Raw genomic sequence first — 26332 nt, 5'->3', positions numbered from 1 at the left:
GCAAAAGGCAAATCGACGAGACAAATCTGGACAAAAAACATTTCATTCATAGAGACGCCCGAAGGCCAGAATTACATTAAGACGCCCGAAGGCCAGAATTACATTAAGATGCCCGAAGGCTAAAATTTAAAAAAAAAAAAAAAGGCTAAGAGAAGCCTCATGGAGCGTCTGCGGGAGGGATGGCCTAGTCCCCGGCATAGTCGGCAACGTCTACATCGGAGTCTCCTCTCCCGGGAGTAAGAGGGACCTCGCGAGAAGCCTGGACCCCCTCTCCCTCACTGCCGCTATCCACGCCATTTGCGACCTCAGTGGCGGCAGGAGCTACATCGGCGTCATCAAAGATCAGGCCACTCCCCTCAAATGATACCTCGAGATGATGTTCGAGGACCCAGTCTCGATCATCGGTGGCACCCATGATGAATCCGGGTGCGATCGCGCGCTTTACCACCTCCCGAAAGTCCTCAGAGGACTTGTAGCTCTTAACGGCTCGGGCTTCAGCCTCCCTCAGCTTCGCGACCATCGGCGCCTCCAGTTCCCTGAGCTTTTGATCATTCTCCTGCTGTGCGCGGAGGTCGGCCTCCAGATGCTCCACTTTCTCGAGGAGGACTGTAAGCTCCTTGTCGAGTGCCGACTTTTCGCGTTCGGACACCTCGAGGTCCCTAACCAGGGCTTCGGCCCAGATGGTCAGTTGGCTGACTTGGTTCTGAGCCTGGAAGAGATCAATAGTTAGAGAAAAAAATGATGAGAAAAAGAAGAGGAAAAATTATTAAAGACCGAAGGCCGAAGATTACCGCTGCCATAAACACGCAAGTGCTTGTAATCATGGCCTTGGTCCCTTGGCTTTGGGCCTCGGCCGCATCTCTTGGCAGGCTCCCCTTCTGGACGAGCTCTCGGGCAACCCGCCCAATAGAAAGTGTCTCGCCCACCTTGATGGACCACCAAGGGACGAACCCGACTTTGGCCTGAGAATGACTGCCTCTCGGGCTTTGGAAGTCAGCACCAGAGGAGGAGGCTCTCGGAGGGGATGGGTCGCGGCTTAGGGCCTCCAGGGCCTGAACAGCTTCGGCAGTAGGATCTTCGGATCTAGGCTTCTTCTTTGGGAGGGAGTTGGAAGTCGTAGCCCCTCTTTTCTTACCTTTCTTCAACTGCCTCTGCTGGGCGTCTTGGGCCCTGGCTTCCTTCAGCTTGGCCTGTCTCTCGGCCGTGGCAGCTCTGGCTTCTGCTCTCGAAATTCGCACTGCAACAAAGAGGGTCAAGATCAGTACGGGAATGCAAAATCCGAAACAAAAATAAGTGCAAACCTAGGACTCACCCGAGCTAAGCCCGAACAGGAACAGGAAGGCATCCGACTGGAGGCTACTGGACTCAACAAGCCGACGGAGGGCCTTATCCTTGGTCATCGACAGTGACTCTGCATCCGTCCCAAAGAGGGTAGGTGCAGAGTTCATGTCCTTAGGTCTGGGACGTCCCAAGTATTACCAAAGGGGAACCCTTCGGACACTCACAAAAAAGAACTTTAACTTCCACTCGTGAATCGAGGTTGGGTATCGGCTCAGGAATCGAAGGTCTTTCCTAGGGCAGAAGTAGTACCAGCCCAAGTCCCCCTTACTGGAACTGAGAGACATACAGTTGAGGAAGAGAGGAAGGGAGAGAGGTCTCCCCATCCGAGAGAAGAAGATGATGAAACTGAGGACTTGAGCCACCCCGTTCGGGGTCAGCTAGGCTAGAGAGATGCTATAGTGCCGAAACACCTGGCTGAAGAAGGGGTGAAGGGGAAGCCGAAGCCCAACCTTGAAGGCATCCCGATAGAAGCAAAGCTCTTCAGGATTTCGGTAGCTTGCTCTATCTTCGGGCCTCGGTATCCGAAGGAGGAACTCGTTCGGGATACTACATGACGTGCGGAGCTCCATTAGCTCCTCCTCGGTCATGGTCGAAACTATATTCCTAGCTTCGTCCTCCAGGGACTCGTTTGCCTGGGCCCTGGAGTCGAGAAGCCCCTCCCTAATACCTCCACCACTCATGTCACTAGCGGTAGAGGACGAGGAGACATCCGAAGATGTGGATGTGGAGGACGAGTCCGAGGACATCCCCCGGACTTGACCGGGACTCCGACGCCTAGAAACTACGCCCTTGAATGACGAGGGTCCACTAGCTAAAGAGCAAGACATGACTTACTTCTGAATGACTGGCTGAACCGAATATCAGAGGAAAGTTAAGGACGAAGGACGAAGGGTCAAAGAAATGAGTAGAAGATGACAAAATGAGAGAGTGACACTATTTATAGGCAACAGCGCATCGATACGACTCTCTAGCCTTATTAAATGCAGTACATGTCATCGGCGAGGGATTCCTGAAGTACACTCGAGCAAAGCACACGAGCGTATCGCCGCGCATGGATTCGACCAAGTAGGGGACTCAAGCAAAGGCCGAGTGGGCCTGACCGAAGGTCAACCTCAGTAGGGGCTCAGGCGAAGGCCGAGTGGACCTGATCGAAGGTCACAATCTCGGTAAGGGGCTCAGGAAAAGACCGAGCAGACCTGACCGAAGGTCACCACCTTGGAAGGGGCTCAGGCGAAGGCCGAGAAAACCTGACCAAAGGTCACAACCTCAGTAAGGGGCTCAGGAAAAGGCCGAGCAGACTTGACCGAAGCTCACAAACTTGGTAGGGGCTCAGGCAAAGGCCGAGCATACCTGACCGAAGGTCACCACCTTGGTAGGGGCTCAGGCGAAGGCCGAGAAAACCTGACCGAAGGTCACAACCTCGGTAAGGGGGGCTCAGGCGAAGGCCGAGAAAACCTGACCGAAGGTCACAACCTCGGTAAGGGGCTCAGGAAAAGGCCGAGCAGACTTGACCGAAGCTCAACACCTCGGTAAGGGCTCAGGCGAAGGCCGAGCAGACCTAACCGAAGGTCACAACCTTGGTAGGGGCTCAGGCAAAGGCCGAGCAGACCTGACCGAAGGTCACCTCGGTAGGGGGCTCAGGCCAAGGCCAAGTGGACCTGACCGAAGGTCACAACCTCGGTAAGGGACTCAGGCAAAGGCCGAGCAGACATGATCGAAAGTCACAACCTCAGTAGGGGGCTCAGGCCGAGGCCGAGCAGACCTGACTGAAGGTCGTAACCTCGGTAGGGAGCTCAAGCGAAGGCCGAGTGAACCTGACCGAAGGAGAACCTCGATTGGTGTCTCAGGCCAGGACCTAGCATCACTAACAGGAGGCCGTGTTTTCAAAACGAACGTTGAAGCCAAAGGTTGAAGGGGCACTCGAAAGAAAAATTAGGTAGTTACTCCCACTAAAGAGCCTCCTAGTGGAAGTAAGGGGGCTGCTGATACGATGGAATTTATCACCCAATAAGCGAGGACACGTGGCATCCTAGAGAGGGACACGTGTCGCCCATCCGATAGAGGCCACAAGGCTTCAAACCACGTGAGAAGATTCCGAGGGAGGGGTTCCCGAAACCCTAGGCCAAGAAACCCTATAAAAGGGAACCGAAAAGGAACCTACAGGAGGTACGCCGACACCCACCATTACTCCTGTAAAAAACACTATTCTACCGGTCACTAAGTTAGGCATCAGAGGACTAATCCTGGAGATACCTCCGGGCCTCTACCTTCTGTGCTTGTGCAGGGTCAGCTCATATGGATTTTAAACATCAACAAACTATTAATTAGCAGCTGGTAGAGGTGATTGGTCATGCACTACATAACCAAGTTGGTTCTGCAACAACTATGTATTGTGAGAGTGTCAGTTCCGAGATGAACTATTTGTTTTTATTTTAATTTTAATAGAATCAAAACGAGCCCCAAAGTCCATTACTGTAAACAAATGCAAGCATGCTAATTCTCAAGCCATAGGGAGACTCATCACAAGACTCCTAAGTTCAACTGACGATCCAAATCATCTAATCAGCAGACCTTTTTTATCCACATCCTTAACTGTTCAAAGCCTAAGTATCAAGTCAATTCAGATTTCAGAGACATTTATCAGATCACGATAGTCCAGGATCCAGCCTTCCAATTGAACAGTCTTACTGACTGAAAAAGTATGAGGTGAAGAACTAAGGTCAGGTCATTCCGATGGCTCTCAGTATCATTTATTTTTTGTTAATTTTTACATCTTTTAAAAATACTTCTCATACAACTTTTGAGAAAACCATTTGATACACAAGATGGTAAGACAAGGCAATAAGGCAAGGAAAGAAAGATCATGAAAGTACTACACTTTCTAGTATTAGCCATGAAGGCCACCAAAAAAAAAAAAAATGGAAAACTGCATTCTGTCATTGGGCCAGAATTTCATTGTCCAATGAGGGAAAAAAAAAGGAAGAAGGCCCACACCATGGCCAAGGATGCACATTACCTCAAGTGGAGGGCAATAAAATGCATGCTTCTCATCCTCATCCTGTGGACCAATTTCATGCCAATTTCAAGTACAGGATCAGTAAACCTTAACGCATGGTAATTAACTCTACATCTCAGTTTCTGTAAGTCTGTGTCCAACTTGTTTGCAAGCCTGTAATCAAACTTGGTGAGCTGGACAACCTGTGTCACAAAATAAAGGCAAATAAATCTCATGCAATATTCCAACCGAGATCAACAAATTCTAATATATAGTGCTGCAACGAGTTGTTTATTTTTTAAGGTTTCATTTGCTCCAGTGAAAATCCATGTAAAATACAAAATTGCAAGTAAAATTTCACTTTTCGTCCTGATTTTACCTAGAAAAAAAAAAAAAAGAGCTAAAGAAAATTTTCTATAAGTTCACTTTGGTTATTTCTTGGTTTCATTCAGTCGTAGTAACTGGACCATAAAAAGAAATCAGAAATTTTGAAACCATACAGTATAAATGTAAAGTCTGAAGCATTTTCTAAATTCAAGATCACGTGCTCCTCGAATGTCCCGAGGGCAAAGCCTTCCAAACAAAATCAAATGCAGGGATGACTAAGTGAACCACATTTGAGTTTATCATTCTAATGGACAAAAAAAAAAAAAAAAAAAAAAAAAAGAAGAAGAAGAAGAATATTAAATAATGTCCTACATATTCTGAAAATTCACTGAGGACATAAGGTCCCTTCTGAAAGTCCATTAAGGAGGTAAGGTACATGCTGTGTCACTTGACAAATATGCAACCCAATCTATTATATACCTATTAAAACTCTGGAATTAATATTTTGACCGCCCAAATCTCATATTGACACCCTAAGCCCAGACCCATAGGGGAAAATGAAAATCGTGGGCCCAATGCACATCCTGTTTTATTGCGTGCCTGGGTCATCATCATATGATCCAGGAATTGCTTGGCATTGGACTAATGGCCCATTGCCACCTGTAGCAGCTACTGTCAGGGAGCAGGAACTGGAGAGAGAGAGAGAGAGAACCAGAAGCTACTCAAATGAAGATGTAAGCAGAACAAAACTTTTCACTTATTGAATGCCCTTTTAACATCATGACGTGCTCATCTTCTCATCAGAGGTGGTAAGATATCAATAGACTTAATTGTAAAACATGGCCTTCAGTTCATATTCCATCCCACCATAGTAGTTGAGGCATTGCCAAGCTCACACATAGGCAACAAGGCCATTTGAGACCCAAGGTGACCAGTTGCCTTATGTGCCAAGGTTCCCAGACTATAAAACCTGAGAATCCTGCCCTCCACATGTTATAAATTTCAATCATTTCTCATTTCTAGACTTGTATGCATCTATGACTTCACTCCCTCTTATTTTCTATATTTTGAACTTTCATACATATATTTACACATTAATATGACAAGTAACTGAGAAATATGGTAAGGGAATCAGGAATGTAACCTACATCCTTGCCTTGGGTGCCTTGGCCTTACCAAGGTGTTGCCTGGGTATCAAGGCGGCTTGCCACTACCGTGGCGCCATGATAACTATGCATCCCACTCACTATGAATGGATATTCAAATCAACAGTGCCATATCTAGCTGTCCCAAATACATTGGGCAGCACGCTGAAATCAGTCTCTGGCGATCCCAATCCTGATCAAACCGAATCGGTTCCAATACATCCATCCAGAATTTTGGATTGGGAAAAGAAAAAGCACAGTAATTGGCTCTATTCTCTTCTCTTCTATCAATGGTGGCTCGCTGCAGTGGTCTGATGCTTGTGTTGACAATCTCACCATTAGTACTTTATCTGACAGTCCTCTCTTTCTCTCTCTCTCCCAGACCAATCAAGTTGAGAATATGATGGAAAGATTACTACTGCTACGGCTGCAACAAGCGAGATTGGACCGGGTTTCTTAAACCGCAGTACAACCTTGAGTCCCCTTAGCTCATTCCAGGCCCAGCTTGGCCCGAGGTCAGGCTGGAGTAGTCAGCTCCCAGCCCAGACCGCCCAGCCCTAAAAGCCTGAGGTTGGGCCGGGTGGATTACTCCTGCTTGTTCCTGTTTTTTGCTATTTCAGTAGAAGTTTGCAGTACTTGCGTTGGCTATTAGTGTACTTTGAATGGCTCAAGAAGATGACACTGATGAACAGTGGCTGAAACCTTCCCATATTAATCATTAATGGACTTCAGAATTTCATTGAACGCCAGAGAGGCATCTTCCATTTCACCCATACTTGGTATACACGTAAACAAAAGAAGACCAAACCCAACCCGACTGTAGAGTGTAGAGTTACTGGCAAAGAGGCCAAACTGTAATGTGAGGCCATACATGTTCTTTCCATGCTGAAGGGAGCAAAGCTCAGCAGAGGCAGCAACAACCATGGGGATGGTAAAATGGTTCAGAGTGGCCATAGAGCTTAAGGGCTTGTAAGTTGTCACAAAAACAGAACCTATATCAGTACCTGGACATAAAAAAGAGAGAGGAGAAGAAAAGAGAGAAGTTGAGGAGAAGAAGAGAAGATGAGAGAAGACGAGAACACAGCCAACGGTTTAAGTATTGAGCAGGATACTCAAACTGTGGAGTGCAGGATCTATTTATATTAGTCATGAAAGCAAATAACAAAACTGGGTCCACAACCAGAACCGACTTCAGTGAAGAGGAAATAACAAACTAAACACCCTTTAGGAATTGACAAAAACTTAAACCCCATAAATCGACACTAACACTAATATATCTTAACACTCTTCCTCAAACTGGAGCATAGATATCAGCCATGCCCAGCTTGGACCACGCTTGAAGAAACACATTTTGAAACAAGGCAGTAGTAAACAAGTCTCCAAGTTGATTATTAAAACTGAAGAAAAGAGTGGAAATCAATTTCTTAATCATTACATCTCGAACAAAATGGCAGTCCACTTCCATTTGCTTAGTCCTCTCAGGAAAGACTGGATTACTGGCAATATAAATAGTTGTCTGGTATTCACATAACATATTCATAGGTTTGCTAACCAGAAAGCCAAGCTCCTGAACTACAAGGATTTACGCACACATCAACTCGACTATAGAGTGAGCCATTGCTCTATACTTAGCTGCAGCACTAGAACAGGCTACTGAAGTTTTTTTTTTTTTTTTTAAACTCCTTCACGTAACAAGATTACCCCCAACAAAAGTACAATATCATGTAGTTGATCTCCGATCATCATCAGCACCAACACAATCAGCATCAGAATAACCAATAATATTGGTGTGTCCATTATGGCGATAAACAAGACCATTCCTTGGAGCACCCTTGAGATCACAGTATATGTATGACATGCTACCTCCCAATGAAACTGCTTAGATGTCTCCATAAACTGACTAATCACACCACCAACAAAGGATATATCAGGTCGAGTAACCATAAGATATATAAATTGGCAACTAACCACTGATACTGATATTTGTTACCAAATTCCTCGCCAACAGATGCTCCAAGTTTAACAAAAGGGTCCATAGGAGTATCCACATTCTTGCCTCACTTAAAAGGCCAACATACTTTCACTGAGAATAACTAAGAACTTTCTTGCTTCAAATAACTTCACTAACAAGAAAATATTTGAGTGCGTCAAATCTTTCATCTGGAAGTATTATTACATGTTCAATTCCAAACAAGTCATTGCCAGAAACAATAATGTTATCAGCATATACGACCAACAGAACAACTTTTGAGTCTTGACATTGAATGTATGCAGAGTGGTCCAACCAGCATTGAGAAAAGCCATAACCAGCAACAACTCTACTAAACTTATCAAACCATGCTCTCAGGGATTGTTGCAACCCATAAACATATTTATTCAGTCTACAAACTTTCTTCGTACCCTCCAGCCTCCCCGTGAGCAACATACCCAGGAAGTTGCTCCATATAAACTTCCTCTTGAAAATCACCATAAAGAAAAGCATTCCCTAGTTGAAAAAGAGGCTAATCAAGGTTAACAACAAAAGAGATCAAAACTCTCACATAATTCAAACAAGCAAGAGGAGAGAAGGTTTCAAAATAGTTTGTTCCATATGTCCAAGTGTACCCGTTGGCAACTAAATGAGCTTTGAAGTGCTCAATTGAACCATCAGGGTTATATTTAATGGTATACACCAATGACACCGCAAAAGATCTTTACCAAGAGGTTTATCAACCAAAGTCAAAGTCTTGCGAGAAAGCAAGGGCATCCATTTCCACATCCATGCTGACTTCCACCCAAGCTGAGATGAAACATCTTCGTATTTGGTAGGAACAGAATGAGACGTCAATGAGAAGGCAAAGGTATTAAGGAAAATAGGAAGATGGGACATAAAAACATAATTAAATCTAACAGGCAACCGAATAATTCTCTAAGTACAAGAATGAGTACCTTTCTAAAAGGAAATAGGAAAATCATTAGGAGAAGTAAAACCTCCAGGCAAAGACTCGGATTAAGAGAGGTGAGGGATGACAACAATTTGTGGTGACTACTTGGGATGGCGCATGTATACCTGTAATGGTACCCTGTGGATTTGGGGTAGAATCTTCAAAAGGAATGACTCAAGGAATAGGTGGGAGAGTAGGATAGACATTACCTAAGTCAGAAACAACAATGCCAAAGTAAGAAGTATCCTAAAAAAAGGTAACATAGATACTAACAAACTGCTGACAGGTAATAGGATCATAATGGGTAATGTAGAAGTAGGTTACAAGTAACTACCCCCAACAGATTACAACCCCAAACAAGACAATTCAAGACCCAAACTTACTTGATAACAAACAGAGATAGAACTTGGAAACAAAGGAAATAAACCAGAAATAACCCTCCAGCAGAAAAGAAAATTCAGTACATAAAAAACCCAGACAAAACCAATCGGTTAGGAGAGAGAACATAACATGCAATAGGGTCGGAGAGAGAGACCTGCGGCTAGGTCTGTGAGGCTCAGATTGAGCTGCAATCCTGGTCGATTGTAGGTCCCAGTAAGGGTATAAAAACCCCCAAATATCAAAAGCTTCTGACAGCTGGTGATGGAGTTATTCACTTTCTTGAATTCAGACCTAAGAGAGAGAATGTGAGAGGATTCTGCAGGGACAGCAGCTGGACTTCCTGGACAACTTTCAGAAGAGGACTGAGTGGTCCTATAGCAGTCTAGAACACTCCCTAACAGTGGCTACCTAATCAGATTCCAGAATGGGGGAGAGGAGAGAGATCGCAGACTTCAAAACCCAATCTTCAAGGCTGGCCGATTCTGGTTCTGATGGTTCTAAACAGATCTGAACTTCTCTCAATAGCAGTAAATAGGAACAGCAAGCAATGAACAGAAAACTGAAGTAAATAAGAGAACAAAAGACCATGAGAAATGTGGGTGGGGTGGTTATCTTGGCCCGGGCATCTCACCCGCAGCTATCTCGGCTGTTAGAAGCAATTGGCCACAATTTTCTTTATTCAAATCTGAGAAATAAGAGTGCAAGAGCTCCTCTATAAATAGAGAGCAGAACTAGCTAATAGCAGCCATAACATATTAGGAGTTGGACTCCAAATAGGACTAGACTAGAAACCTAATTGGAATAGGTAATTACTAGTCACTTAACTAATAGCCACTAATGGGCAAGTTACATTACAATCGATGGGCCCCATGGGCTTTATTTTTTTTTTTTTTTTTTTTGCATGAATAAATAATTCATTGCCAAGAGGAAAAAGAATATACAAGGGAAAGGGGGGTGGGAGGACCAAAAGGAGCAAACCCAAAGGGTCCGAAAGGGCTAAGCCCCAGACAACCTAGCCAAGGGGAACATCAATTTTTTTTTTGGGGGGGGGGGGGAGGGGGATGGTAGTGTTAGGGAGGCCCCAAGAGACAACAATGAGCGTGTTCCTTGGGGTGTCAAAAACCAGGCCGATATGCAAAGATCTGAGTCTAAAAGTAACATCAAAATAGATAGTTTTCCAAATCCCTTCGAAGGAACGGGAATTAGGGGTCCATTTACAAAGGTTACGTTCCATCCAAAGATGATTGATGGTGGTGCAAAAGGCGAGCTTTCCAATTGTGTCGCAAATGATAGAGCCGCTAAAGGTCATGTCAATCCAGATCAATTCCCAAGGGAGGGGGAGAATGGGACGGGGGGAAGGCCAGCAAGTGCGGGAACCTTTTTCCAAATGGATGAAGAAAATGAGCAAGAGAAGAAAAGATGGTTAACATCTTCCATACCATTCCAACACAAACAACAGGAGGTGGGAACTTGGATGTGGCGGTGATTGAGGAAGGCCTGCGTAGGGAGGTAGTAGGAAAGGGCTCGCCAGGCAGTGAAACTATGGTGAGGGATGTGCCTTTTAAACCAGACGATGTTCCTCCAGGGAATAAGAGGGTCTTTGGAGTGAATGAAGTTCCAAGAAAAGATGGTATTTGGGCTTTATTAATAACTTAAGTGCCTAAATCGATGGGCCCAATGGGCCCTTATTAATAGCAACTACAATCCCCTTTAAGTGGAGATCGATTAGCAGTTTAGCACTTCTTGGGCTGGGCTTTCCTCCTACGATAGCCCAGTCCAAAGTGTGGATCTACATCAATGGGTATCTGTTTTGGGCGCGAGATTACCCAAGGGAGACACACTTAATAGCACGAGGAGACATCTTATCAATGTCGGGATGAAGATTATGAATAAAACATTTGCATCCAAAAAACATGGTGGTAAACCAAATAAGGAGTTGTTAGGGAAAATAGAGAAAGGATATTTATTATGAGAAATAGATGAAGGCTTTAGATTAATCAAATAACAAGCGGTCAAAATAGCATCTGCCCAATAAAGTTTGGGAACTCATATGAAACATTAGGGATCTAGCAATTTCTAACATATGTCAATTTTTCTGTTCTGCCACAGCATTTTGCTAGGGAGTTTAAGAACACCTAGCTTGATGTATAACACCGTTACCATTATAAAAGGAAGAAATTTCACGTTGAGTAAACTCAAGAGTATTGTCAATATACAACTCAGCTTTTTCCAACTAAATGGGATCAACTCCATGGATCCATAAGAAGGTAGAATAAAAAGAAAAACGTGTTATTCCTTACAACATCATCTATGGTCATCTTAGGCCTGACCGTAGCTCTTTTAGCTCCTTCCATATTGATCTGATCACTCCTCCTTACTAGGGCATCCCAAGGCCTCCATTGAACATGACCATACCACCTTTGATGTAAAACTAGAATCACAAGTGATCCTAATCCCAAGCAGGATCTAAAAATCTGTTTGAATAGAGAAAAATTCAAGAACTCATAAACCGTCACTTAGATGGAGCTGAAAGTTGGAGTAGATGAAGGTCCTATATGGGTCAACAAACCTACAAAAGATGAGACAATTCCGATGGTTGAATTAAGAGTTATACTGTCGACATGAATTAGGAAACTTTTGACCACTCTTTAGAAACTAGGGTTCCTGGCATAAGATGACCCTCAAAATTGGAATGAGATTTAAGAAAGGGTCGCTTGGATTTATCCATGGTTTGTTCCTTATCTCTAAAATCCTATTTCTGAATTCTAATTCATTTTTTTGGATCTGACCGAAATAGGATAGGATTTGTTAGAATATTTCTATAATCTATTTATTTATATTTAATATTTATATTATAAAAATATAATAACATAGATAAAATATAGAAATAGATCTAAATATTCTATTCAGAATATATAAATCTAATTATTAATTTAATAAATAGAAATTTCAAATGAACGATTATATAATAAAATCTGTTATTATTATATTAATATTTTTATTGTTTATATTAATTTCATTAATATTTTTTAGAAAAATTTTCTATTATATTAATATTTACTTTTTAATTTCAATTTATTTAATAATTAATAAAAATTAAATGTAAAATTAGAATTATTGAAGATCTGTTGCAACTTTCCTAGGTATCCTTCAAAAGATGAGCTTGAACTGCTGGCTGGTTTGGGAGATAAGAAAGAAATCAATTGGAAACCAAAACCATAACACTATCTGATTTCGATCTCTCCTCTTGTCTGCTTCAATCTGATCTTTTGATAAGATTTCTGAACTTCGAACAAGCTTGTAATGATCACTCAAACAGTCTATCACAACAAACAAACAAATAAGAAAAGAAAAATAATCGATGGAGGGTTGAGAAGGGAGGAAAAGAGCCTATGGGCATCTCATCCCTCAGGTTCGGGACATTGCACCCTCTCAGGTAACAACTATCTCAGCCATGAGTAAACACTCAAATTCATAAACTTCATCTTTTCTTTTAATTGATTGCAGCAGTCCTTATATAGGAGTAGTTTTAGCTTACAACTTAGAAGGTAATTAAAAAAGGAAACTAAAATAAGAAAGGAAACTAACCTAAAACAAACTTCTGGTCAAACAAGTAAACATGAAAATAGAACTACTAACTAATTCTAAGATCTCCTAACAAATAATACTAACTTGCTAACCAAGAAAAACCAAAAAAGGAAACAAATCTTAGGAACTACAATTGCTGAAATTGATAGGAAGATCTTGAACTTCTCTGGACTTCTTCCTTCCAAATCAGATGGGACAGTTAGCATGCTTCTAGAAGGACCATATGGGGCACCAGCACTGTTCACGTGTTCAAGGGTACTGTTCACATGAACAGTGTTTCTGTTCACTCCTTCCTCATGCTTTGATCTAAATCAACCTTAAACGACATTCTCAAGGCTTGTCCTAATCGGCAATTCCCAAATCAGCTCTAACCTGGTCATTTGTACTAGTTTTGCCACACATCCATCTCAACATCCTCATCTCTACTACACTCAGCTTATCATAGTTGTCACTCTCACAGCATCTAGGAGACCAAAGGTGTTGGGGAGTGTCCTAAGTCAAGTTGACACCAATAAGGCGACCAAGGCATCTAGACGCCTAGGTGAGGCCTTGACAAGCTGGCACGGGCCACCCCACAGAAATCTGGAAAATCTCTAAAAGTTCCTCTCACGCAAGCTGTCAAATATCTTCTTAAAATTCTGCTGGTCTATGGCTATTTTGGGCCAAACAAAGATGGACCAACAGGCTCCATTATAACCAGCACCTGGGCCCACAACTGAAGAATGAACAGTACCATAACACTGTTCATGTGAACACTTTTTTGAGCAGTTATGTGAACAGTATTTTTTTGTTCTTTTATTCTTCATGCTTTGATCAACATCACGAACAAGTTGAGTCAGTTTTTTATTTCACTGATTCATACCTCTCAGTGAACATCTTAGTCCAACAACCACAGCCCAAGCCTAGCCCGACCTGTGCTCGGGCCTGAAAAATCTCAACCCAAACCAAGTGTGGGTTGAAAAGCATAGCCCAAATCCTTTTTTGTGGGTGGGCTTCGGCTTAGGCTTAGGCTTATGCTTAGGCATGGCTGGCCAAATTTGCACCCCTACTTGCCGCCATATGAGATTCTCATATTGTTTCTTGGAAAGTTTCTTACCGCTTGATGAGAGCCGATAAGCGCCTCTTCTTGAAGGAGAAAGGAAGGATATAGGTAAATCTTTGAATGCTCAACACAGCTTCTACTCTAGGTTCACATTATTAAAGACAGCTCCTTAGTTGGGAATTTTTAAGCAACTGTAAGAGTTTCAAGATGGAAAGTGGAAGTGAGTTTGATGGGTTCCAAAGAGAGTTGTAGAAATGAGCTCCAAATGGTAACTGGAAAACCAGAAGCTCCAAGACCGTGTTCTAGTTTTCTTCACTCTCTCTTCTTTGATCCCATCTATTTCTTGTAGAGTGAAGGAACTCTTTGGAATTGAACAAGACCCAGCAAAATAATGAAGATCCCTAATTTCTTCTTTTGACTCAAAGCATGACAAAATCCCATTGAGGACAACCAACAAAAAACAGAATGCACTCAATGCAGCGAGAGTTGCAGCCAATGCAATGACGATCCAGAGATTTCCTTTGGAATGCTTCATATCCACTGAAGAAGTTCGAGAAATGAAGTTGGAATGTTGGATCAAGGAGCACTGGGGTGAAAGTCTCAATGATGCGACAGAAAAAAAAAAATCTGAAGAAGACAAAATTCAGAAATCAGACACAGTGGGAGAGAGAAAGAGACTAACCGATGCCCAATGATTTCTCCGTCGAATGCAGTGAAGAGTGAGGACAAGCTGATGGACGCATAATGTTATTGAGATTGCAGAGGAGGAAATCACAGCCGCACAAATCAGTTGGATCAGCCGATCCGGATCTGATAGTCCAATGTAAAATGGGTCTTTAGAATAGGAAGGAATCAGGATCGGGGATGCCAATTCCACCAATCCAATTCCAAGTCCTTGAACCATGTTGCAGAGGATACACAGATCCTGTTCTACCATTTGATTATATCTTGCAGTGATCTTCTACTAGATCATCAGCATCTATGGCTTTTCCCCCAACTTCAACCTATGTCATGTTTCGGCTTCCCCTCATCCTTGTAGAACTTTGGACTTGCACCATATCTGTCACACCCCGTTCACACAGAACTGGGCCAGTGACCGGGTCAACACCGGTTAACCCAAACCTGCCAGGATCGTCTGATACAGTATTCCACCACAGCATACACACAACTAAGAAAGAGCTCATCAGTTCAGCGGAAGACTTGGTTTACCTGTGAATATTCCTATAATACTTGATACCCGAATTGTGATACAATAGTTAAATACATGTGGGCCTGAAAGCATGATATTTACACAATAAGAGCACAATTCACATATCAAGTACATAAAAGAAATCATCAAAAATCAGAGTATACAGCTCGGCTCGGTATCAAAGCCTAGAGCTCAGCTCGGTATCAAAGGTTGAGCCCAGCTCGGCATCACAAGGTAGAGCTCAGCTCGGCATCAAAAGTGGAGCTCAGCTCGGTATCAGAACTGCAGTCCCGCAGCACAACTCTCGCACTAGCAATCAGTGTCGTGCTCTAACTCCTCAGGGGCCCACCAGTCCTCTTCAGGGAACTCAACTGTGGGACCCGCCCCGTGCTCTTCAGATGGATGACCTGCAAAATCATCTAAAAGAGGTGCACACGTGGGATGAGCTCCCTAGCTCAGTAAGTGGAAAGATGGACCACACAACAGTCCACACAACAAATCACAACCATATGCACTATATGCTATGCAATACATTTTAAATCACATCCACCTAAGCAACATTACTAAGTCTTTGGTTTAGTGCTACTACAACCACAGTGCGTCTATGCTCCGGGTACAAGCCGCGAACTCCATCCCGCGATACGACCATAGGGCTGTCGGAGAAGGCCCACCGTGAGTACTCGGAAAAATAAAAACATGCCAACCACTGGCTCTCAACATAAAGTAAATGACAAAAAATTAAAGGTGCTGACTCCAGTAATTTAAAAGCAGTACGATTGACCCTCTTGAATATACCACCGGGGTTGCCGACTGTCCTAATGACCAGCCGGGCGTAATGTCTAACCGCCACAGTGACCCGATAACCGCGACCACTGCTTTCCCCCAAATGGTAACCCAACACCTTAACCTCTGTTGGGAAGGGTCGTAGCACGGGAAGGTGATAATCCTAAACCGCATGCTCCTATATGACAATAGTACGATTGCATAGTACCACCGCGTCCCATACCACGGGCCACCAATGCACTCGTTTCCAAGCCGACTACGGCATCTAATCTATTAATGCATCATGTACAATGATGTCAACATTCACCACATAAACATATCATCACTTGGCAATTAGAAAATAAACACAACACCCATGGCATAACAATGTGAGGATGACTAATCTACATAGCATTTTCATGATGACATGGCTAGTCTAGATACGAATAAATGAATGCCAAACAATGCCTTGAAACAAGGCCAAACGTCCTCTCCCCACTTACCTGTAGTGTACAAGGATTCACGCTCGGTAAGGGTGAGATCCGATGCGAGAAGCGTGAGATTTGGTGAACCTATCATGAGTGAGCGGGGTTAGTATTTCACCATTTTGGAATCAAGATTAACATGATCCAATGACAAGATCATGTTTAGAATCCTAAAAGAAGGTCACACGTCCGTTTTGGGTCCAATCGGACGTAAAAATCACGTTCGGAGCCTCTCGGGTGGGTCGGACAGCCCACCTGTCTGACCCACCGATCTTGACCGACAGTTAGGTTGGCCCACAGGTCGGCCTGCCGGTCTGACCTGCCGGTTGGGCCCGAAGGTCCTGCTAAGACCGGCGGGTAGGTCGGCCCGCCGGTCTGGCCCGCCGGTTGGCCCCAAGGGTTCTGCCCTCTCAGGCGGGTGCCCTTAGGCGGGCCAAATGGCCCACCAGTTTGGCCCACAGGTCTTGGTGGGAAAACACCATTTTTTCCCAAACTTTCCCCAACCTTTGGGGATTCAAATGGGGCCTTTCCAAACCCATTCTCCACACATTCAAGGTCTCATAAGATGGTTCTAACCTAGATCTAGGTTAGATTTAAGGAATGGAAAGCCATCCTACCTTCTTTGCTCAAGAACACCTTCAAAACCCCAAAATCACTTCAAATCAACAATGCTTCTCCAACCTTGTAAATACTTCTCCAACCTTGTAAATACTCCCTTCAAATCCTTCAAAATCAACACATAGATCATCTATTAAACCTTAGATTCATCATCTCAAGGGGGATTTACAAGATCTCAAGAAACTCTACCCAAATCAAGGGTTTTACTTGGGTATGGTGAAAGTTTAAGGAACCCAGCCTTTGCTTACCTCTAAACGTAGATCTAGTGTTGGAGATCACTCTTCCGGCGTCGGAATGGGAAGATCAAGCCTCGGCGCCGCTGAAATCTCTCTCTTCTTCCTCTTCCTTCTCTTCTCCTCTTCTTTCCCTTCTTTTCTCTCTCCTCTTTACTCTTCTCACCAACATACGAGTGTCATAAATGAGAAAAGAAAAGAAAACATAAATGCTATATATACTTCTTAAAATAACTAAGTATTCACATGGGTGGGTCACTCAGGTGGGTGGATGCGCCCACCTGTCTGCCCACCTGAGGGCCAAAACTTAGGATTTTGACAGAATTCGGCCCTCGGCATGAATCTCACTCTTGGCATACGATGTAATATACGTATGCGCCTTAATATACGGCTACATACCTGCTTTATCCGTACATGGCCTTATGATAGGTGCATGTACACGGCTTGGATACACCCGTCTCTTCTGGCACTGGCTCGGACTTGTCGGGCCAGCCGGTGTTTAAGGTCACCCTTGCCATCATAGTCCATAAGGATCCCGCTTTAACTCTCTCCGGTTCGGGTCCTGCATGGTTAAACCGGGTCAACCGTGTAATCAGACCGGGTTTAAGAAGTAGGGTATTACAATATCACTCCTCAATGGTGATAGAATCCTAGGGTGAACCACATCAACTGGTGCAGTCTTTGGTCTTTGCCAAACAAAAAAAAAAGGGTAAAATTCTAAGCATGTAATTAGCAAATAAAATGGACTTTCTTTATGTTCACTCATGAATGATTCTCAGAACTTTACGAACCAGCACAAATTTTGTCCGGCAAGCTGAGTCTAACAAGCCAGCACTTGCCTCTATGGCTGAGCAACATAGCAACAAATGATCCTACAGATAATGAAGAGAAAGTTTGGCAACACAACATACTGTTGAATAGATCCCCAGATTTTGATAAAAGAAAGAGAAAATGTAACGAACACAAAATTAAGCAGCACACTGGCAAGAAGTTTCCTAGAACTCGATTGAAGCATCCAACTTTTCAGAAATTTACTTACATGCTTTTTCAATAGAACAGGTAGGACACGATTTTGGTAGCATCTTGCAGTGCACTTCCTTGGAACACGCATGGTATATGGAGTCAAAACTTTCCCTCCCTTTCTTTGGAGATGGTTTATGATTTTAACATCATTTGACAGAGACGAAATAAACCAATCCACATCAAAGATCTCACTAAAATTGCTGCAGAAACATTTTTATCAAAAATTAAATACACAAAATTTCACCATTTGTATAAGTTACAGCATAAATTGCTTATAAACAAACCTAGAATCCTTCCAGAAAGATTTCTGGTCCAGCTTAGGAACAACAAGAGTAGCATTCAAGATGCGGGCAGCAACAACAGCATCAGTTATCTGCAGAACATAATAGGTATATAAGTTGGGACATCAATAATTATTGATGCTTTTTGAGTATCAACTAAAATACTCTGTGGTCAAGAATAAATTCAATAACTATAATAAAGATGTTCAACCATCTACACAGCACTATGAAGGAAAGTGGTTCAATTGATACTATTCCAAATGGCAACACCAGTTGTCAGTTGCTCAATCAAAATATCTGCTCCCTTAAAACCCAGTGCACGAGGCTTCCGCCACTGCGGGGTCTGGGGAAGATCATAATGTACGCAGCCTTACCCCCGCTTCATGGAGAGGCTGTTTCCTAACTCGAAGCCATGACCACTTGGTCACAATGGAGCATCATAACCATTGCCTGCCTTCACGTACTAGATACTATTTGCTGCAGCAAAATATTCACGGTACTTTCTAAACAATTCAAACATTTAATTCAGCTAATGGTACGCTTTTCTTTATGGTTAAGAATGGTTGAATGGTCAAACCCTAGCATTAGCAACCCTTATCTCTTTCTCTCTCTCTTTTTTCTTATACCCCTTCTATTTGTGTAATTAATTATAGGCTTGCTACCACAGAACTATTCCTAGCTGTCCTACATCACAACACACTGATATGACCATTGTAATTAGAGAAAACCAAACTTTATAAGCACCATGGCATGGGTTTTAAGGGAATCATCTTAATAGTTGTCAATTCATTTAAAAAAAAAAGATTTATGCACCATAATATGAATTTTTATATAGTGGATAAAGTCAAAGTTTCTCATAATTCATAGACTCAATCTAGAACCATGAAATGGAAAGACTTTAAATTGAAATAAAAATTGTTCAACAATAATCTACATAGATCAGATGGTGAGGAATGGCTATAAAATATCAGGCAAGTACACTGTTCTAAAAGTATAAGATTAAGTATAACAATGCCTAAAGATACCAATCGATCAGGAAGAGAGAAAAAAACTCCTTGAAATTTTATTACCTCCATCATTCAGCCATTCAGGGACCCCAATAACTAGTATGTTTCAGCAGTTACAGACTAACAGGTGCTTTCAAATTACTTAGTGACGATATATGTAGGGAAATTGAAAGATATAAGAACAAAATGTGTTCCAGAGTTTAGTTGTCTACTGATTAAAACAAATAAACAATAGCAACTTATGGGTATGATGACAGGAACCCATAAAATCCACAAGATCCAGCAGCCATGCCTAGTAACCAGCATTAAACATTTCATTTCAACTCCTCAAAGAAAATGAATTGACAGACGGGCTCCTCGGCATGAAATAGAATTTTTACTAGACAACTTTTGGATGCTACAGATGACACCATTTGGATGACTTACGGAACAGATCTACATAGAGCACTTTTATCTCCTTCAGTCATGAAAAAGCAAAGAGCATCAAGGATCGATCTCCAAAGTTGGTAAATGAAGATTTTGGTGTGAAGGCTATTCTCTAGTGTTTTCTCTTACTTGTCAAGAAAAAGAAACTAAAACGTTACTAACCATTCCTATGGTAAAGCGCCTTTTATTTGAAAAAAGAAGAAGACGACGAAAGAAAGACAGCAAAAAAGAATTAATGAAGAATCACATTGGGATGAAGATCTGAACATTTGATATAGACGTGGATAAAATAATTGAGATCAATCTAGGTTTTTCAGCTGAGACCAAAAAAAAAATTCTCTCAAGCTCACCAAACCATCAGTAAAGCTGACCAACCCGAAACTGATGAACCAAGCAAAGGGCTCAAGAATCTCACCCCTGTCCTTTGTTGATTTAAGCCTCCACTGGTTGCAATCATCAAATAACGATTCGGTTGTGTGATAGCTTCAGCTCCTGTACCAACAAAGAAAAACAGTCTACATCAAAGACATAAACTGAACATAGTTTAGACATAAAGAAAACAAGACTCCACAAACAGTGAAAGGCTTTCTCAACATTAGTGGCAAGGAAGCAAACATGACAAAACCAAGGTTAAACAGAGTCTACAAAAATTGTTCACACTACTAGAAGAAGAATTTAGTTTTCTCTCCAGAACCCGTAAACATACACCGATAATTTTCAATAAGGACGATCATCAGTTGGTCTACTTCAACTAAGTATAGACAAAAACCTAGAGTTCCTGAATCTATGAAAGCTATAGCATTCGGAAGCAAGAAGATCAAAGCATCTATTCAAACAGATTCAGCAAACAAAACATTTCAAAACAACAAATAGAGACGCACTGGCAAAATTATTGCTGGCATTACTGCATCCATAGTAGAATTTGGACAACGGGGAAGCCCAGAGATCACGTCTTAAACTCCCTCCGCTCATCTACAATGCAAAGCAAATAGAAGGTAAGAGAACAAAAATCAAATTAAACAAAAAAATGAAATAATAATAACCAGACAAAGCAGACTAATCAAAATTCCAAAACGAAAGAGAGTTGCAGAAACCTAACTGGAACACGGAAAATTCCACTTCCACTCGCATTCGCATTCTCATTCTCGTGCACGACGATGTCATCATTGAACTGAAAACACACAGAAAAAGGGGAAGAAGAGTAAATAAACGGATGGCAAAACGGTAAAAAGAGAAGAAAAAAAGGGCTAAAAGTTTTACAGAGGAGCGGTGATGGAGATAACGACGGCCGAGGGGGACATTATCGACCGGAGCTGGAGCGAGGAATGAAAGGAGAGAAAGGAGGAGGAGAAGAGCGACAGAGATAGCTGAGATCGCCGGAATCAGGCAGCGGAGGTATTGGCGGTTGTGATGCTGCTGCTGCTGGTGGTGGTGGCGCCGCCGCTGGGTAGCCATTCCTCAATCCGTGGAAAGCTACTCCATATGTATATGAATAAGAATCTCTCTATCTGTCATGTATAGGAGGACACGTTGTACAACAACAGTGCAGAATACTAAAGTAGAGCATAGAGCAGAGAGAGAGACCCATAGACAAAGGAAAAAGGTAAGAGTCTACTCCCTTCCTAATCCCATATTTCCATTGTCTGCAACTTGGATTTTTTTTTTCTTTTTTTTTTTTTTTTTTTAATTTCTTTTTGGAGAAGATGCAATTTGGAATTCAATACCACGGGTTTCGCCCATAAGCCATGAAACTGCCAAGCACATCGGACTGTGGAAGTCTCCGACAACCAGCCACGGGTCCTCCACGACCGTTCTTCATATACTTATTCTCTACCTTAAGAGTGGTGGATCTTCCTCATCTCTCTTGTAGAGACGTATGTTGCACGTGGTTTACTTGTAACAGTTTTCTATACTTACAGCAGCAGCTAATGCTTTTTGGTTATTTATTTATTTATGGGACAACCTTTTGGGTACCAAGCCCCACCGCCCCCCAAATGATCCAACCAAAATCCCCCCCTTCCAGTAAGCTTTATGCCTTCCTATTGAAAGAAGGTATTGTCTTTAATGTCTTCTTTTTTTTTTTTTTTTTTTTTTTTTTTGAAAAGTAGACAATTCATTATATCATCTGAAACACGCAGGTGAAATTTTATAATTTTCTTTCAACCACGGAATGGAGGGATATCAATCTATCTTACATGAGATCGACAGGGCTCTCCGAGCTAAGGAATCAATGACAGAGTTAGATTCCTTAGGGATATAGACAAAATTACAGTTCAAAAGACGATTACACAAATAGTGATTATTAGAGATAATCGGGCTGACTCAACAAAAGAAGAACTAGATGGAGTTTTGACGGAACCAAATAAGCTCAAAGTAGTGAGATTCAACTTTCACTTGAGATAAGCTAGAAATGTTTTTTACAGACATAATGCCACTAAAAAATCCAATAGTATCATTAGATGCCCAAAAGGGAGAGAGGGGTCGGTTGCCTCTTTTTAGGTTTAAATAGTTGAGAGATTTATCAGGCACAACAACTTTTTTTTTCTCTCAATTAAAGTCATTTCTAGAATTGTAAATAGGCATAAATTTTGATTTATGTTTCTAGAAACGAGTGAAACGAAATAATTTTATCAAACGTTTTTTAGGTTATTTCTCCGTTTCTGGGAACAAGAAAACACAGAAACGAAACGTTGTCAAACAATATCTTGTTTCGTCACAATCGTTTCTTATTAACATACATTTTCATAAATTCCTATTTATGTTTCTAAAAACGGGTGGAGCAAAATAAGATTATCAAACTCTTTTTACCCTGTTTCTCCGTTTCTAACAGTAGAAAAAAGCATAAACGCGTTTTTTAAATTTCAAGAGTCTCGAACGTAGGACGAAAACTTTACCTTCCAAGACCGAGAAGAAACAAACACCTTCCACAACCACCAATAACGAATCTCTTCCTAATCCCTAATAATAATAATAATAATAATAAGACCAACCCACCTTTTCAATTTTCTGATCACGGCATCGGAATTCAGCTTAACATAAGGGGCCTATAATATATTTTACAAAGAATTATTTGTTTATTTCTAGTTTTTCTAATCAAAGAATCAACTATCAATTTCAATTAAAAATTTTTTAAATAAAAAATAAAAGAGAAAAGAAACAATCAACGATCAACAGTATGATCTTTAATTTGTCTGGCAACGACTAAAGGCATTTGTTTAAACACACACAACGGTCCAACTCCAACCATTGACAACTCAGATAGCACCTGCCACGTTCTCTGTTGTCACAAGAATCGGTGTTGTCCATGTCAATCATGGGAGAGTTGAGACTTGGGAGCTTGCCTTCTAAGTGCGTTCTTATCCTGCGCGTGCCTCACCCTCCGGTCTAAAATCTATATCATTTTGTGGATTTCTTTGGCATCATATTTGTTAGCAAAAATAAACCATCTTATAGACATTACTCCTCTTCTGAATGTTCATTGTTCAGGTTTTGTCCATAGTTATTTGAACGAGCATCACGTGTTTAAGTGAAGATTCAATGATTCTTGATTCCTCTCTTTTTGTGCCTTTGTTAATGCTTTGCGTTGGATCTTTGCCTAGACACATGGTGTTCGCTCAAGTACCTACCTGGTACGGCAAAAATTGACCAGACGATCTTCTCTGTAGTCCCTGGTGCTTTGGCCGACCTGCATAGAAGAGATGACAGGGGAGAGCCGGGCTGACCCAACGGGGGACTCTCTGATGCTTAAGTCAAATCTTTCCACAACAGATGCTTAATAAAGATTTTCCCGTAAGAGAAGTGAGTGATCGATCCCCCATGATGGAGGCTTACCTTGGTATTTATAGGTTGCTGATAGAGGGAGAGTGGGAGACGATTGTGAAGAGTCCTGTTTAGGCGTGGAGTCCTCAAGGGGAGTGGATCTGTGATTCTAGGAATATTCCATATTCCCCTCTTATCTCTGAAAGGCCAACCGTGTGACGTCTATGATGACGTATAGTGGATAGAGTCCGAGGTGGCAGCACGGCCTGATGTGTAGGGGTGGACGAAAACACGTTTCTTGAATGTAGGGGTGGACGAAAACACGTTTCTAGAAACCTTATTGTTGACGTCCGATCGAGATGGCAGCACGGCCTGATAGAGGCCGAGGTGGCAGCACGGCATGAACAAGGCCGAGGTGGTAGCACGGCCTAATGGAGGCCGAGGTGATAGCATGGCCTGAAAGAGGCCGAGGTGGCAGCACGGCCTGATGGAGGTCGAGGTGGCAGCACGGCTTGATGGAGGCCGAGGTGGTAGCATGGCCTGATGGAGGCCCGAGGTAGTAGGTCAGTCCTGTTCAGGTTTGTATACACACTTCAATCGTGCTGAGGCAAGGGACGTATTTTACCTCATCACTACCTATAGGCCAAATTAAACGATGAATGCTCGAAGGAAGAGCCGAATCCTTAGACTGGACTCCTTAAGTTTTTAACCGTTAAGCCCTTACATCCTAAGTTCTCAACAGTTAGGCTCTCATTCTAGTTCTGAGGTCTAATTCTAATTCTAATACCATTACGATCTAAAGAGAAGTCGACACTTAACAGAAGAGCGAATATGGGTAATTTTGTCGCTATCAGATAAAGGCAAGTGGGTATGCCTGACAAGTTTTTGTGACAAAACAAAAAAATTTAAAATTCTGAGAGATGTGCTTAAACAAGAAATAAAATTAGTTTTATATCTATTGTCACTTCGCCTCTTCTCGATTGATGTGATGTACTAATGATATGTTTTTCTCTTATTCTTTTGAGAGTCTTTCTCATTAATATTATGTTTGGTTGTCACGAAATAAAAAGAAAAGAAAATTTTGAAAATAGGTAGACATCACTTTCAAGTTGTGCAACATTATGTTATAAAAAAAAGACATCAACATTCTCAGAAAATAATAAAACATCATCAATATAAATTAAAGCAGATGGTATTAGTGGTTCAAAGATTTGTATCTTTGCCTTCTGAAAAATAAAAGTTGGCACATTAAATCCAAAGGACATGGCATGGCCGTCCATTGATAATGATTTTTCATCTTCATTAGGATGAAAACCAAGTTATTAGAAAACTACTTTTAGATCAAAGTTTGAAAACATTTTTACTTATAATAATTTGTTAAATAGATGTTGTCCAAAAGGGAGTTGAAATTTATCATCAACAAGAAGTTACCAACCCCTCATTTGGGAATGTTATCGAAGACTGAGCAATATTTAGTAATCGGAGGAAAGTACTATTTTGAATCACCATGCCTAAAAACTCAATATAAGTTTGGCCCAAGAACATCTTTTTTTTTTTTTTTTTTTTTTTTTTCTGAAAAGCATGATGCCATAGTGTTGGACAATTTAAGAGAATATTGTCACACCCCGTTCACACAGAACCGAACCGGTGATCAGAGTTAACCCAAACCTGTCAGGATCATCTGATACAGTATCCAACCACATCATACAAACAACTAAGAAAATGCTCAACAGTTCAGCGGAAGACTTAATTTACCTGTAAATATCTCCATTATACTTGATACCCAAATTATAGTACATAGTTAAGTACATGTGGGCCTACAGACATGATATTTACACAAAAAGAATACAATTTACATATCAAGTACACAAAAAGGATCATCAAAAAAATAATCAAAGAGTAAAGCTCAGTTCGGTGTCAAAACTGCGGTCCCGCAGCATAGCCCTCGCACGAGCAATCCGTGCCATGCTCTAGTTCCTTGGGGACCCACCAATCCTCTTCAGGGAATTCAACTGTGGGGCCCAACCCTTGCTCTTCAAGTTGATGACCTGCAAAATCCTCTAAAAGGGGTGCACACGTGGGATGAGCTTACTAGCTCAGTAAGTGAAAAGAATGACCACACAGCAGTCCACACAACAATCACAACCATATGCACTATATGCTATACAATTCATTTTTAATCACATCCACCTAACAACATTACTAAGTCTTTGGTTTAGTGCTACTACAACCACAGTGCGCGTATACTCTGGGTACGAGCCATGAACTCCATCCCGTGATACGCCCATAGGGTTGTCGGAGAAGGCCCACCGTGAGTACTCGAAAAAATAAAACATGCTGACCACCGGCTCTCAACATAAAAATAAATGACAGAAAATAAAGGTGCTGACTCTAGCAATTTAAAAGCAATACGATTGGCCCTCTTGAATATACCACCGGGGTTGCCGACTGTCCTAATGACCAGCCGGGCATATGTCTAATCGCCACAATGACCCGACAACCGCGACCACTGCTTCCCCTCAAATGGTAACCCAACACCTCAACCCTTGTTGGGAAGGGTCGTAGCACGGGAAGATGATAATCCTAAGCCGCATGCTCCTATATGACATAGTACGATTGCATAGTGTCACCACGTCCCATTCCACGGGCCACCAATGCACTCGTTTCCAAGCCGACTACAGCATCTAGTCTAATAATGCATCATGCACAATGATCCCATCATTCATCACATAAGCACATCATCATTTAGCATTGAGAAAGTAAAACACAACACACATGTCATAATCATATGAGGATGGCTAAGCTA

At 42.0% G+C, this 26332-nt stretch overlaps 2 protein-coding genes across 2 annotated transcripts in view; both read right to left on the bottom strand.

Annotated features, from left to right (window-relative positions):
• Positions 1-21693, bottom strand: part of LOC122064120 (O-fucosyltransferase 16-like) — a 33055-nt gene extending 11362 nt beyond the window's left edge. Inside the window, exons 1-7 of the mRNA XM_042627836.1 lie at positions 21028-21693; positions 20867-20938; positions 20649-20739; positions 20183-20259; positions 18338-18426; positions 18070-18253; positions 4358-4539 (exon numbers count right to left, since the gene is read on the bottom strand). Of these exons, the coding sequence (XP_042483770.1) occupies positions 4358-4539; positions 18070-18253; positions 18338-18426; positions 20183-20259; positions 20649-20739; positions 20867-20938; positions 21028-21222 (890 nt within the window). The 5' untranslated portion in view covers positions 21223-21693. The remainder of the gene's footprint in view (positions 1-4357; positions 4540-18069; positions 18254-18337; positions 18427-20182; positions 20260-20648; positions 20740-20866; positions 20939-21027) is intronic.
• On the bottom strand, positions 31-2617 carry LOC122064121. Its single transcript, XM_042627837.1, has 2 exons — positions 792-2617; positions 31-709 (listed from the first exon to the last, which is right to left on the bottom strand). The coding sequence occupies exons 1-2, from the start codon at positions 822-824 to the stop codon at positions 185-187; spliced, it is 558 nt and encodes a 185-aa protein (XP_042483771.1). The 5' UTR covers positions 825-2617; the 3' UTR covers positions 31-184.
• Positions 21694-26332: the final 4639 nt, after the last annotated feature.

Source organism: Macadamia integrifolia, unplaced genomic scaffold (assembly GCF_013358625.1).
Source record: "Macadamia integrifolia cultivar HAES 741 unplaced genomic scaffold, SCU_Mint_v3 scaffold1532, whole genome shotgun sequence".
Taxonomy (NCBI): Eukaryota; Viridiplantae; Streptophyta; class Magnoliopsida; order Proteales; family Proteaceae; genus Macadamia; species Macadamia integrifolia.
The sequence above is the reverse complement of the archived record's forward strand: the minus strand, read 5'-3'. Positions and strand labels throughout refer to the sequence as shown.